The sequence below is a fragment of the Sorex fumeus genome, unplaced genomic scaffold (assembly GCF_029834395.1).
Source record: "Sorex fumeus unplaced genomic scaffold, SorFum_2.1 ptg000171l, whole genome shotgun sequence".
Taxonomy (NCBI): Eukaryota; Metazoa; Chordata; class Mammalia; order Eulipotyphla; family Soricidae; genus Sorex; species Sorex fumeus.
Window position 1 is genome coordinate 873,041 of NW_026606228.1, and position 16,297 is coordinate 889,337.

General features: G+C 35.7%; 1 protein-coding gene across 1 annotated transcript in view; it reads right to left on the minus strand.

The window, feature by feature from the left end:
* TENM1 (teneurin transmembrane protein 1) overlaps positions 1 to 16,297 on the minus strand; it is a 784,494-nt gene that overhangs the window by 418,575 nt on the left and 349,622 nt on the right. The window contains exon 6 of the mRNA XM_056107733.1: positions 4,906 to 5,058. Within this exon, the coding sequence (XP_055963708.1) occupies positions 4,906 to 5,058 (153 nt within the window). The remainder of the gene's footprint in view (positions 1 to 4,905; positions 5,059 to 16,297) is intronic.

Below are 16,297 nucleotides of genomic sequence, written 5' to 3' on the forward strand. Positions count from 1 at the left end.
AAAGAAACTATCACTACAAAAACACATACTACTGAATAGGAGAAAATATTCACACACCATGTATCTTTCAAAGGTAAAAATTCAAGAGCTAAAAAATCCTAAAATATAAAAATAAATCAAACAATATCATCGACAACAAGAAAAGGAACTGAACGGAAATTCTCTGAAGTTATACAGTTGACCAAATAAAGACATGACTGAATGCTGATCATAACTATATTATAACACAATTATAAAATATAATATCTGAAGTTTCAGTGACAGCAAAATACAGTGAGGAAGGTACTTGCCTTGCATGCCATTGTTCAATCCCTGTCACTCCAGCTCCCACAGCACTGCCAGGAGCGATCCCTGAGTGCAGAATCAGGACCAAGCCCTAATGCTGCTGGATATGGTCCCCAAACCAAAGAAAATACAAATATATAAATAAAAATATAAAAATATACACTTTTCTAAAATACAGATGGATCTGTAATTATTTATGCTAATGAAGTCAGAAGGATGAAGACAAATGCCAGTTGATCTCACTTTTAGGCACTATATAAAGAAACAAAGAAAGGGAATACTAATGCCCTAATGAAAATAAACTCTTAGACACAGACTTAAGAACTGGGGAGTTGAAGGGAACAGTCCTATGAACAGTGGTATAATGATCTCAGCACTTTGGTGGTGTGTGGGAAGTGGAAAAACTACACCCTTAAAAGATAAAACTTTACAATCTTATAACTAAATGCTTCTTTACTATGTTAAAATTATAAAAAAAGAGGCCCACCTCCTACAACTGCCACCATTTAGATTCACTCACCAGCCCTGCACTTCATATCTGCGACAAATCTTTGAGAAGATACAAACCAAGCTGCTAAAGTTCATGGACACACTGGTCTTCTAGCTGAAAACTATAGGCACTATCAGGAGTGGAGTGGGCCAAATTCCTGCATTGCCAAAGCCTCAGCAGCTGCACCAACAGCCCACTGCTGCCACTACTCCAATGGTCAGCTCCACTGCTTCACTAAGCATCTCTGTAGAGACATCAAACCACAAAAATGCCAGGTACTCTTGTGTTCAGGCTGAGAACAATGGGGTCTTTTTAGGAATGAGGGTGGTCAGACTCCTCCTATCCTTGCTGTACTTCTGGGCATTCTATAGCTGCTACCAGCTCAAGTCAATGGCCCAGTTCTACAGATCTGGAAACTTCTGAACTATGAAGCCACATATGTAACAACTCCAAATTCTACAATACTGAAATTCAAATAGAAGCACAACAAATGAGATGAGTAACTGCGAAAGTAACCAAAAAGCCAACTAAACTAAAAAAAAAAACAACAATAATACAGAAGGCTCAAATAAGAACAGACAAGGTCTTAACAACCCCATTGTGAGAGAAACACTTTTAACAAATTTTCTTTTACTGAAGTATTTTTGATAATTCCTTTAGCCATTTAGTTATAAAAAGAAATATAAACCTTTATCATCAATTTGTTCATCAATTTGCTTGAGAAGGCCCAGTAAAGTCTCCATCGTGAGACTTCTTGTTACTGTGTTTGGCATATCGAATACGTCACAGTAGCTTGGCAGGCTTTGCCATGCGGGCGAGATACTCTCGGTAGCTTGCCGGGCTCTCCGAGAGGGGTGGAGGAACTGAACCCAACTCGGCCGGGCCGGCCACTTGTAAGACAAACGCCTTACCACTGTGCTATCACTCCAGCCCATAAATATATATATATATATATATATATATATATATTATAAAAGAAATAAAAATAAATAGTATTTATTGGGATGATGATAAACTCAAGGTAATTTTCCCATAATTTCCCCATTAATAATTATTTCCAAATAAAACAATCAGCCTGGTACAATGTTAAATATTTATTGTCTCGCTTACTTCTCACATTTTCTATTTGAGATGGGTATTAGTATTAATATTACCATCTCTGTAGACTGGGGTACTGTTATGAAGTGTCAGAGTACAGCACAGTATTCAAAAATAGATCTGAGTGCAGAGGTTGGGCTCTTAACTACAGTGCAACAATATCAAACAAAGGAGATATTATATCAAGAACAGTTTTGTTTACCAGATTTATGTTTTCATGTATAGACATAACTAATATAGACTTCTATAACTGCATTTATGAAGTGTGTGGTATCTAAAAAATCAAAAAAGTATTTAGATGATCATTTGAACGTATCTTTTTTTTTACTTTTTGGGTCACACCTGGCTCTGCACTCAGGAATTACCCCTTGCGGAGCTTAGGGGGCCATATGGGATGCTGGGAATCGAACCCAGGTCGGCCGCGTGCAGGGCAAACTTCCTACCTGCTGTGCTATTGTTTCAGCCTATTTGAAAATATCTTTACATCTTCTACAAGGGTTGGTTTAACTTACATTTGACATTATAAAAGAATAACTTGTTTTTACTTGCCCAGTAACACCCAATAAAGAGCTAATATAGAACCATGGATGTGAAGTTATAAAGTTACCTTCAGACTAACTTAAAAAGGACAATTTAAGATAACAGCTTGATATATATATATATATATATATACCATGATATATATATATATATATATATATATCATGAAGCCTTAATGTCTCATGTATAAATTGAGATTGGTTTGGACTCTCTTTTATTAGAACTGAAGAGAAACAAAGATTTTTCTAGTATAAATTTTGTCACCACTAAATTTGGGACATAAACTTTCTTCAAAGTTTATCATAGATCTTGAGACTTTTATTGCATTGTCTTTCATTTCACATGTGGATTTTAGTATAGTGTAGAAGAGAAGGTTCTTGGAATCATACTTGATTATTTAAATTGAGGAAAGTTTCTTAAACTTTCTATGCCTCTGTTTATCATTTGAAAAATGAAGACCATACTGTAAATTTATTGTAACAAGTCTTACAATGGAGACGTTACTGGGCCCAGTCGAGCAAATCAATGAACAACGAGAGGACAGTGCTATAATGGACAGTTATACAGTGCTACTGTAAATTTGTTAACATAACAAATATGAAGTATCTGGGGCCATTTTTGGCATATGGCAATTGTTTAATACAATTTAGTCTTCAAACGATCCAGTGTAAGGAAATTATAGAAATTTAATTAACATAGAAAAATAAATATACTCTCATGACAACTATTTAATGGTATGATGCCAAATATTTAATATCCTAATGTCCTTATAACAACTATGTAATTTTAAAATTTATTAAAATCCCAATAAGATTGTGAACTGCTTGAAGGTCGGGTTTGGGGAATTTATTTAATGACTGACGTTTTGCATCTTTCATTCCTGAAAACAGATAATTCATGAATTTTAATGTTGATGGCAAGAAATATGAAAGTATATGATACAAATAGATATTATTATGCCTTCAAATATAAGGGAATGAAATAAAAGACAAAGTAAGGTAGATAAAGTCCAAGTCAAAATATGTTCAGTTGCTTTCCTCTGCCATGTTTAATCCCTATACTATGCTCTGCCCTTTCTGTCAGCAACAATGAGATTACTGAATAGGCTTCCCCAGCGAGAGACAACATATATAGCCAAGGACATAAAATAAAATTCACCATAAATTTTAAGCTAAAACAAACCATAATGTTTCCCTAAACTTCAATCATTAATCTTCAATGAAGCATAGATTAAGCAAAGTTATTTTTAAAATGTAAACAGAAATAGAATACTACAAAAACTTCCCCAATGAAACAAGATATGAGAGAAGCAAACCAAAACAACTATGAAACAACATTTCTTATTCATAACTAATGAATCAAAAAAAATTTCTTAAAACCAATTTAAAATTGCAATATTCTTGAAGGTAGGGCTTGAACAATTGATTGTCTATATTTTTTCCTAAGATTACTAGGATAATACTGGCAATTTATTTTGTTTTAAATTTCTATTTTTTGAATTAACATCCTAAAAGTTTTGTATGACTTGGATCCCTCTGTACTCAATCCTATTTCAAAAATAGTTTAATGTAAACTTCCAGTTATTTTCAATGCTTGGTTATTAAGACTAAGTTTATTCAATGTGAGTAAGATGTTGGGAATGCTGATTCTGTGACATTAATTGTAAATAAGCCAGGTAGTTTAATCTTATATCTCATATCTATTAAATTTGAAAATTCAGAACTCAAAATGCTTTTTTATTTTCTTCAATCAGGATGAATTTATGTTTTGCAGCTAGAAAATATATGCCTTCCACTTTGACATAAACATTCACCCTTATATTAAGCACAAATACTTTTCTTAAGAATAAACACAGAAGAGATTTTCATTTAGCCTTTGTTAAAGGTCCTCCCGTTGTTCGTCGATTTGCTCGAGCGGGCCCAGTAACGTCTCCATTGGAGACTTTGTTGTTACTGTGTTTGGCATATCGAACACTTCACGGGGAGCTTGCCAGGCTCTGCCCTGCGGGCAAGATACTCTCGGTAGCTTGCTGGGCTCTCCAAGAGGGGTGGAGGAATCGAACTCGGGTCGGCCATGTTGGCTGTATGCAAGGCAAACGCCCTACCACTGTGCTATAGCTCCAGCCCCCCTTTGTTAAATGTTATATATAAATGCAGGGTTTGGCTTCAGAGGACTTAATCAAAATCCCATGTTGCTTCAGGGCTGTTATATGCGAAATGCAATTTCCATTGTATTCAAATCACCATCTTTTAAATATTTGTCCATTTTCAAGATCGCAAACATATTTGAAAAGTTCAATTGTTTTATACTCATGATGCCAGAGAAAGCAAAATTTTATTTCATAAAAAATATGCATGCATTTATTCTGTCCAATTAGACTATCACTTTGATGTGATCATAACATTTAATGTTAAGTGAAAACATCCCAGACTTAGCTCTATGGCCAAATTAGAAGAAAAGTAATAAATAATCAATTACTTAGATCACTGTACCTTTTTTCTCTGATTTATCAGAAGCTTTTCCTCCAATTGGAGAGTAAGTAGTATCCATGGATTCAGTCCCTCTGCTCCCCTTGCTAACTCCATTTTCATAGAGCTGCCCTTCTACTGGTTGCAACTGCCAAGTCAGGCCGAACAAATGCACTGCTGCAAGAAAATAAACCATACATGAACTTACTGTAGACTGAAAAGTTCCGTAAACTCTATGTCCTTTCGTACCAAACAATGTCATAACCAGGTTTTGTTTTGTTTGGCCAACAAGCTATGTGTTTATACCTACCATCGCACATGTAGCTACTTTTCTACAGAGCTGCTGTTAAAATGTGAATGCTGTTGCAGAGACATGATTAGAAGTTGGAGTATTTGATACAGGGGGTATGGACTCTGCTGCTGTGTACTATGACCTTTTCCTTTTCTAGATCCTTTTTTCATAAAGCTAGTTTGAATGTGAAAACTACAGAGGATTGGTGGTCTATCCAGAAAAAATAGGAGACTTTTATGGGACTGATTTGATACATTTCAGGAAATATTTCCCAAGTTCCTGGTTTGCATATGGTACTGTAATAACTGCTACATGTGTTAAAATCTATATGCTTTTAAGATTAGGAGATGGAAGCAGCACAAGTATAAAATCACTATAACTACAAAGTAGAGGAGTTGACATGATAGCGATTCAAATTTCTATCAGCGGACCAGTGTTTATCAGTGAAACAGGAATTCACCTGGACTCTTGATGAGAGTATAAAAAAAGTGATCTTTTTGGAGGGCAATGTGACAACTCTAAAAAAATAACTGTTAAGGTCCTGAGAAAAAGCAGAGAAGGTATGGCACTTGTCTTGCATAAAACTTATCTTGTTAGATCCCCAGTACCTGTATGGCACCCCCAGGAGTTATTCCTGAGTACAGAAGTAGGAATAAGTCTTGCACACCACTGAGTGTGGCCCAATACCCCCTGAAAAACACTTAATATTGACTTAGTTGCTTAGTTAACAATTTAGTTTCTGTGAATTAACTATGTATACCAAACTACAAGGTTATTCATCCTAGCAAATAAAAACAAATAAAAAGCTATGATCAATCAAAATAGTCATTAAAAGGAAATTAATTAAATTTCTAATTACATTATAAATAATATAACTTGTGTTCTATTAAATCATGTTCCTTAAGACTATTCACAAAAAATATTATTATTATCAAGTGAAAAGGTACTCAACTGTATGAATAGTATGATCTATATTGTATCTACATATGTATCTAAGTTGGACATGTGCCAATGTGTAAAGAAGATGCTGAAAGAATATACAGCAACATGTGAACAACATGAGGGGCTTACAAAGGACTTTTTGATTTTCTTATTTGCAACTTAAAATGTCTATATTTACAATATATTATATATATAATTCTATGTATATATTTACAATATATGTATATATATTTACAACCTGATGTACAATTTTGCTTTATGGAGAAAATGAAAGTTTTGCTTTAAAAGAAATGGAATAAGGAAACAGATTAAAGATGGCTGTGTTAATCAGGGATTAGTTTATAAGGAAAATAGAAAGACCTGTGAATATGTGTAACATTTCATGACACGTTATAGAAATGGACAGGGTGAGGGATAGTTTGAACAAAATGTGACTTTGTAAAGCAGATTATTCATGATATATATGAAGACAGGGAAATTGCTGGCTATGGTAGTAAATGCTAATTCTGGAATGCTAGGTGAAGGCCACATTTTGAAGGATACTGAATGTCATATTAAGATGTTTACTACTCTTTAACAAGGAGAAATTACTCTTTTTCTGAGTAAATGAGCAATATATTGAGTTTCCTTAAAGAACATTAATATAAAAGCTATCAGTATAACATATAATTTCTAGGCAAATAAATTATATAACCACAGCATTTTTTTAGAAAGATAAATTCAGTGGTAGAATGCACAGAAAGAATGACGTGGAGGCCTAATTATATGAAAGTAACACAAATTATGGTGGCACTAGATTAATCAAGGTGAAAAATAAATTGTTTTTCAATTAGGGTTGTGACAGTGACAATATACAAACAAAAGTAATTCCTATGGATAGTTTTATTAAATGATATCTCAGGAATTGTCAACAGGATGTAAATGTATTTGTGTGTGTTTATGACAACACACTAGTACATATGTGTAGGTTTTCTGGATTGGTATAGGGAAAATGAGGGAGTGGAGAGGAATCCAAAATTGTTCATATTTTACACCTTAGTAAATTTCCAATACTTATAAAATATTAGAAACACCAATAGAGATAGGGCATTCTGCAGTTTACCTACCACTAGTTAAAGAATACTTGTACCAGATACGTGTTCATAGGATGATAACTACATGAACAGGTTGCTGAATGATGACTAAGGTGGTTTGAGGTCCTGGGAGATGATGGAAGGGATGTAATGGATTGAATCTTTGGAGATGGTAGGTTCCAGATGGGTTGTCCAGATAGTCATGTTCAACACAAAATGACTGAGTTTTAAAGTTTTGCAAAAATGTCAGAGTTCGGTAGAGCACAGTGGGGAGTGTACTTGCCTGGGTTTGATATCCGTAACCTTACATAGTCCCTAGATCACTGCCAGAAAAGATTCCTGAGTGCAGAACCAGGAGTAAGTCCTGAATATGGCATGGTACATGCCCTCCAAAGTAAAAACGTTGATAAAATATTCAAGCTAGATGAAGACTACAGAGTTACATATACACAGTGATAAAATTGTGAGTGAGTGAGGTCACTGAGACAAAAAGACAATAGGATAAAATAATGCCTAGGACATAAGTTGAGTAAATATTTTTATTTTCTCATAACAATTTTCATGATCAATGAAATCATATCAAAAATAAGGAGAGGAAATATGTTTATAAGTCATTCCATATTTTTATTTCTAGGAAGACTATAAGGGACTAATCATTATGTAAAAAACTCATATACATCCCATGAATTAGAGAACAAGAACAGGAAAGCTAGCCAGAAAACTTATTTAAAAATCAGTTTAACAATAACTCACATCCTTCAGACCAACTACTGGGATCCGTGGTGGTGGGATATGGGCACTGGTGGAGGGATGGGTATTTGATCATTGTATAATTGAAACACAAACACAAAATTTGTAAGTCTACATCTGTACCTCATGATGTCTCACTAATAAAAAAAATACTTCAAAAAAAATCATACACACACTTAGTTGAAGCTAGAGGTTTCCAAACCTACTAAGCGATTTTTACTTAGAATTTGTAAGCATTTAGTCTGCTTTTATAACTTTTTTTGGATAAAGCCCAGCGCTTTCTGATATACTTCTCTTGCAAATATTGAAAACAATTAAAAGTATAGCATAGTAATTAAGTTATGTAAGTATTATTTCAGAGATAGCCTCACGAAAACCCAAAGTATGTTTCATTTAACATATTTGTTCCAAATAAAGGTGCTTATTTTTCTATATAAAATATGATCTACTTTTCCACCCACATATTTTGAATGTTATTTATACTAAAAGCTATATTGAAAATGTGTTTGATCCTTTTATTCAGTTACTCTTGTGAAATTAGATGGGTTAAAAGGGACAAAAGAAATATAGTTCTCATTTTGAAGATTAAGGGTAGTATTTTATATACTTTAAGTTAAGCCAATTACGTGAGAGCACTCAAAAATGAGAGAAAAATGCATTCATGGAGAATCATTTCAAAATAATAAGGTAAGGATTAATATTTCTCCATCAAGTAAAATGAACTGCTCTTAGTCAATTAAAATGAATAAAGAAGTATGGTTATATTTAGTAGAACAGCACTTAAGGTTGGTAAAGCTTTAAGGATTTTGTTACTTTACATTTTCCAGGCAACAAAGTGTTTGTTGTGTATGAAAGTATAATAAAAATTATAAAAGTGTAATAAAAGTATAAAAGTATAATAAAATGAATTTAATATATAAAAGTATAATAAAATTAATTTACTTGCTACAGATAATGTGTACTATTGGAAAGGTGCTAGACTTTCTATCTATCAAATTTACATTTCTGATATATTTCAATTCAGAAATTGAACTATGAAAGAAAATGAAGAATTATACTTATGTGCAGAGTATATTAAGATAATTTATTTTAATATTTTTCTATTCTCAAGAATATTTGGTCATATTAAGATTAATAAATAAAATTCCACTGACCTTTGTAGTATACAACTTACCACCTAAAAGTTATGGTAGTACTTCTACTATGGGGATTTATTTATTGACTCATTTAATAAATATTTTCAAAGTATATGTGAAGCATACAGAAAGTGTTGGGAATACACGCGTAGGTAATAAAACTTTTAACAGGACAGCACAAATAATGATTCACCAATATTCATGATGAATAGGAACAAATAATATTTCCTAAGACATAGTAGAATATTATATATGCGCACAAGGCATGTCAGCTTCATTTACACCATAAATATATAGAATCATTAGCTTCTAGTGCCTGCCATTCAGAACTACACATACACTGGTTTATAGTTATACTCTTTAGTTAAACTCAGGTTTGTATACTATAAGTGAACTCACTAGCTTAAGGGCATAACTGTCAAAGATCAAATGGGTAGTTTATTATATTTTATATTAATATAATAATTTTTAGAGTCTACTTGCACAGAAACTGTTTATATAAGCTTCCAGCAATGAAAACAATGTTCAATATATACTGTCTAGAATCTCTTCTTTTTTAGAATAATATCAAACCTTCTCAGAGATAATGATGTGATGGGTTAAAACAGGCACACAATAAATATATGATTTAATTTACAATCTATATTTATACAAACAAATGAAATAATGTCAGATGTATTTAAGTGCCATGAAGAAAAGTATTATTAGTCATAGAAGGCTTCTTAGAAGAGGTAATATTTGACTTAATTTTTTTTGCATTTAAGCCACATCTGGCTGTTCTCAGGGATTAGTCCTAGCTTTCTGCTCAGGGCTCACTCCTGGCAGGACTCAAGAGCCCATATATCGTGCTGCATATTGAACAAGGGTCAGCTTTATGAAAGGCATGTGCCTTACTAATTGTGCTATCTCTATTTTCCCTGAACCAAGATTTAATGAACTAAATCGATACAAACATACATGTGAAGAAACTTCTATGAGAAAGAGCGGTTACAAAAAAGTCAGAAGTATTTCATGGATGGAGAAAATTAAGGAGCCTAGAATAATTGGAGCTCAGTCAGACAAGCGTGGTAGAAAACCTATAAAATATAAGGATTGGAGCTAAAATTCTGTTATCTATTTGCTTTGGCCATCTTTAACAACTTGTCACTATTACGTTCAAGCGACAAATACAAAATCATGTGTACCAGAACACATTTATACAAATTAGCAATTTTGATCATAGTATATCTAATGTAAGTACCCTTGACCCCAAGACCAAAGTATTTTTTCTCAAATATTCCATGCTCTAGGATTGGAATAAATAACACTGAGACAATTACTTCACTACCTAAAACATTATATGGATTCACTGCAATCCTAATCAAAATCCAAATACTCTTCAAGGACTTCAAGATCTCAATATTAGAACATAATATATAAAATGAATTCTGAAAAACATGGGGAAAACTCTAGGATTTTTACCTTACAGGTCATCTTCAATGATTTAATACCATTGGCAAAGATAAAAAATTGAAAATAACGAAATGTTCTACATCACATCATGTTGTGTTTGCACAACCAAAGAATCTAGGGCTAAAATGAAAAGATACCCTAAAAATGAAAAAAAATCTGCATATAATATATCATATAACGGCTGCATTTGAAGATGTTCATTTCGTCGAGAGTAAGTGGAACGTCAGGAACTAGTTTGTTTTTCATGAACATTGTCTTAGTGAGATTCAGCTGCAGTCCGACCTTTCCACACTCATGGTTAAAGTCGGCCAGGATTCATGTTGCTTGGCTAATGTTTGGTGTTATTAGAATGATGCCATCAGCAAAGCAGAGGTGGTGTAGTTGCCTACTGTCTATCTTCACTCCCATTCCTTCCCATTCCAGTCATCGCATGACATTTCTCGAGTATGGCACTAAAGAGTTTTGGTGAAATGGTATCAGCCTGCCAAACCCTTCTCTTTAGTTGATGATCACTTCCTTGTAGAATGGTTAGATCCTGGTGGTGAATCCGTAATAGAGCTCTCAGAGGATCCTGATGTAATAGAGCTCTCGGAGGATTCTGAGTTTGAATGCCTTGTTTGGCTAGGGCTTCAATGACCGCTTCAGTCTCAACAGAATCAAAGGCCTTTAAATCAATGATCGTTAGACAGAGTGGCATCTTGGACTTTTGCAAAACCTCAATGAGCTTGGTCACCATGTGAATATGATCAATCACGCTGAATCCTTTTCAGAACCCAGTTTCTCGCATGGTTGTCCTTCGTGTAGTGTTCTACTAATCCTATTCAGGATGACTCAGGTGAATAACTTGTAGATGATGGACAACAGGCAGATCAGGCAATAGTTGCTAATGTCGTGGATGTCTCCTTTCTTGTACAACAGAAGGGTCCTGTTGGTTTTCCATTGGGAAGGAAACTTGCATTCAGACAGGTAATGCGTGAAGAGCCAAGCCAGTGTATTGATAAGTACTGGTGGCAGATTCTTCAGGTGTTCGGGTCTGACCTTGTCTGGGCCAAGTGCTCTTTGTTTCTTTACCGATGAGATGGCATGTCAGATATCGGAAGGGAGAACCTTGGGAAAGACTTATCCATCCTGAGGAATTTGGTATGTGGGCAGGTTCACGGGGCTATCAAAGAGATCTGAGTAGAAGTCATGGATAACCTTCTCCATTGCCCTTCAGGAAGATGTGACAGTTTCATCACAAAGTCGGAGGGCAGTAATCCTGGTCTTATAGTTGGCAAAGGACAGGCGGTTGTTGTGAATACTTTATCTGGCTTCTTCCACATTTGCCAAAACTACTGCTCTTCCCTCTTTGAGATCTTCCTCTATCATTTCTCTGCATAGCTTTGCAAGCGCGAATGTTAGCTTGTGATTACCTGAGGCTCACACCAAACCACATTGTCGAATGAGTTTGAGAGTTTCCGAACACAGGTGTCTTTTTATGGTTGTCTCACTCTCGGCATTCCTCGCACAGTCATAGAGGTGCTGAACCAGTTGATCTTATTTCTTGATGTTGTCAATGATGGCATCTTCTCATATTGCTGCCATAGTGCCAAAGATCTCCCAGTTGGTGGTCATTCTGTGAGTTCTCTTCTTAAACTTTACAGCCCTTTTTCCCTGCTCCGTGAAGTAAAATTTCACATGAATTTCTGTGTCAGGAACTCAACATGACAAATGACTTGGCACCAAACTCTGTAGGAGGAAGAGAGTGGCATGGGATGCTTTCAAATGCATCACAGAAGTTGTTAAGAGGATGACTAACCTCCAGCTCTGGGCACATCTTTTTGACTCCACCATTCTTCCTGCACTAACATATGCCTCAGAGACCTGGGGCCCTTTGAAAAGAGGATGAGAATGCTATTCGTGTCTCCCAAAAAGGAATCAAAAGAGCTATTCTTGGAGTACCACACTTCACTCAAGTGAGAGAAGGAATCAGGAGTTCCGACCTCCATCAACGATCAAGTATCAGGGACGCTGTCTTGTTTGCGAAGAGGTTGAAAATCAGATGGGCCAGACACGTAACGTGATTTGGAGACAACCGCTGAACTTAGAGCTGTCACTGACTGGATTACACGAGGTGGCAAAAGAAAGCTTTTGAGGGTTGGAGAGATAGCACAGCAGGTAGGGCATTTGTCTGGCACGCGGCTGAACTGGGTTCGATTCCCAGCATCCCCTATATTCCCCTAAGCACTGCCAGGAGTAACTCCTGAGTGCTGAGCCAAGAGAAACCCTGTGCATCGCCGGGTTTGACCCAAAAAGAAAAAAAAAAGATTTCCTGGCCACCCACCTACGAGATGGGTGGGCTTCTTTGTCAAGACCCTGAATGAACGGTTTGATGCTCTTCGTGTACCTGGAATGAGCAGACGCCACTGGGCTACATTAGCATGTGACAGAGATGGATATAGACTTTACTGGCGTTCACTCTAGCAAATCGAAGAGCAATGGAATGAAAAGTGACAAGTGATACAAGTGATGTGATATAAAGGTAGCACTGTAGCACTGTCCTCCCATTGTTCATCGATTTGCTCAAGTTGGCACCAGTAATGCCTCCATTGTGAGATTTGTTGTTACTGCTTTTTGGCATATCAAATATTTCACAGGAAGCTTGCCAGGTTTTGCCATGTGGGTGGTATACTCTTGGTAGCTTGCTGGGCTCTCCAAGAGGGAGGGAGGAATCGAATCCAGGTTGGCCGTGTGCAAGGCAAACACTGTACCTGATGTTCTATCACTCCATCCTTATATATACAAAGGTCAGTCACAGTCACGGTCCTCCCATTGTTCATCGATTTGCTCGAGCGGGCCCAGTAACATCTCCATTGGAGACTTCATTGTTACTGTGTTTGGCATATCGAATATATCACGGGTAGTTTGCCAGGGTCTGCCATGCAGGCGAGATACTCTCAGTAGCTTGCCAGGCTCTCCAATATATAAAGGTACGACATTAAAAACACTACACATGAATCAAATATAAAACACACATGAATATTAACAACAAAAATCAATAATTTCATTGAACATGGGAAGAGGAGTGTCCTTTCTCCCCGCTATGCACAAGCAACGTTTTTTCTTGTTCTTTTTTCATGTGTTCCAGTCTCTGTAGTGTGAGATGATATCTCATTGTTTTGATTTGCACATTTATGATGATTAGTGATGTAGAGCATTTCTTTGTCATGTGCTTTTGTGGTCATTTGTATTTCTTTCTGGGGGATGTTTCTGTTCATTTCTTCTCCCCGAATTTGTTATGGTTAGATGTTTTTTCTTGTAAAGTTTTACCAATGCCTTACATAGGTTGATGGGTACTGGGGAGATAATATTTTTTTCTATTCTGTGGGCTGCCTCTGTATCTTGGTCACCATTTCTTTTGAGGTAAAGAAGCTTCTTAGTTTAATGTAGTTCAATTTGTTTATCTTTGCTTCCAGACTCTTTGTCAGTATTGTTTCACATTTAAAGATGCTTTTAGCTTCAATTTCATGGAATGTTCTGCCTACATTTTCCTCCATGTACCTTATGGATTTAGGTCAGATACTGAGGTCTATAATTCATTTTGATCTGAATTTTGTGCCTGGATTTAGAGGGAGGTCTGAGTTCATTTTTTTCGCATGTAGCTATCAAATTTTCCCAACACAACTTGTTGAGGAGGCTTTCCTATCTTCAGTTCCCATTTTTGCCCTTTTATCAAAGATTAAGTGATTATATATTTGAGGGTCTGTGTCACTATATTCAACATTTTTGGTCGGAATGCTATAGTCCAGCCTCTTTGGAAAACAACATAGACATTCCTCCAAAAACTAGAAATTGAGCTTCCAGATGCCCCCACAATAGCACTTATGGGAATATATCCTGAGGGTGCTAAAAACACAGGAGAAATGACATATGCACTTGTATGTTCATTGAGCACTGTTCAAATTAGACAGAATATGGAACAACACAAGTGCTTGAAAACATATGACTCGTTAAACCTACACAATAGAATACTATGCAGCTGTTAGAAAAAAATGAAGTAATAAAATTCGCTTATAATTGTATAGACATGAGAATATCATGCTAAGTGGAATGAGTCAGAAGGAGAAGGACAGACATAAAATGTCTGTACTCATTTGTGGGATATAAAATAACACAGTATGATACTAATACCCGAGTACAGTAGGAACAAGGGTTAGGAGGATCGGTCTACATTTTAAAGACTGCCTTAAGTGTTTGGAGAATGGGCACATGATATAGAGAAGGGACCACTGTCATAATGATGGTTGGAGAGATCATTCCAGATGTGAGATGTGTGCTATATGTGGGTAAAGAACAAAACATAATGGCTTCTCAGTATCTCTATTGCAAGCCATAATGCTCAAAAGGAGAGAGAGAGAGAGAGAGAGAGAGAGAGAGAGAGAGAGAGAAAGTAGAGAGAGTAAGAAGAAACTCTTGCCATAGAGGCAGGTGGGGATGGAAAGTGGGGGAGGGATATTGGGGACATTGCAGGTGGGAAATATAAAACTGGTGGAGAGATGAGTGTTGGAAAAATGGATGACTGACACCCTATCAGTAAAACTTTGTAACTGTGTGTCTCATGGTGATTCAATAAAAAATTTAAAGAAAATGGGAAGAGGAGATAAAAAGACACTTCTCTGAAGACAACAAAAGGACGTATACCAAAATGTGTTCATTATTAGTTATTATCAGTGAAATGCAAATAAAAACAATAATGAGACATCATCTCAAACCAATAAGAATAATATATACCAAAACAACTAGAAGAAACCATTATAGGTGGTTTTGCAGTGAAGAATACACCTTTGTTCACTATTGGTGATAATGATTTCTTATTAAGCCTTTATGAGTATGAAGATTACTGAAAAAAATGTATAGGGCTACAACATGACTCAGAGATTCTACTTCTTAATATCAACAACCCCCACACAAAAGCACTAATTTGAAAAGGTATATGCATACAAATGTTCACTATAGCATTTGGTACAATTGCCATGATATGAAACTACTGAAATGTCCAATGAAAGATTAATGAAGAAATCAAGTTCTATATACACAATGGAATATTTTTTTCCTTTTTGGGGGGGGTTACACCCAGCAATGCACAGGGATTACTCCTCACTCTGCACTCAGAAATACCCCTGGAAGCGCTCAGGGAAACATATGGGCTGTTTGGAATCAAATCAGGGTCGGCTGCATGAAAGGCAAATGCCCTACCTGCTGCCCTATTGCTTCAGCCCCCCACAATAAAATATTATGCAGCTGTAAGAAAAGAAATTATGCAGTTTGCTGAAACATGAATGATACTGAAAGGTATGTTAAGCAAAATTAATCATAGGTAGAAGAACAAGTACAGATGATCTCAGACATCTCTGGAGAGAGAGAGAGAGAGAGAGAGAGAGAGAGAGAGAAAGAGAGAGAGAAAATAAGTGAATAGACAGAATAAAACAATCACAAACCTTTGATCTTGAATCACAAAACTTAACAACAGCTGTGGGGAGTGGTAGGAGAGTATGAAGATCATATGAGAGGTGACAAAAAGGCAATGATAAAGGTTCATGGGCCTTTTAGTGGTGGTGTTGTACAGTAACTATATACATAGTACCATACATTTTAACACTATTGTAGCCATATTACTATAATAAAAAATGAAACCTATAATAAACTATATGAAATTTGTAACACAAGCTATAATAAACTTTTAAGGTTATTTTCTTAAATACATACATATCATCAATGAGAAGAGATGGACA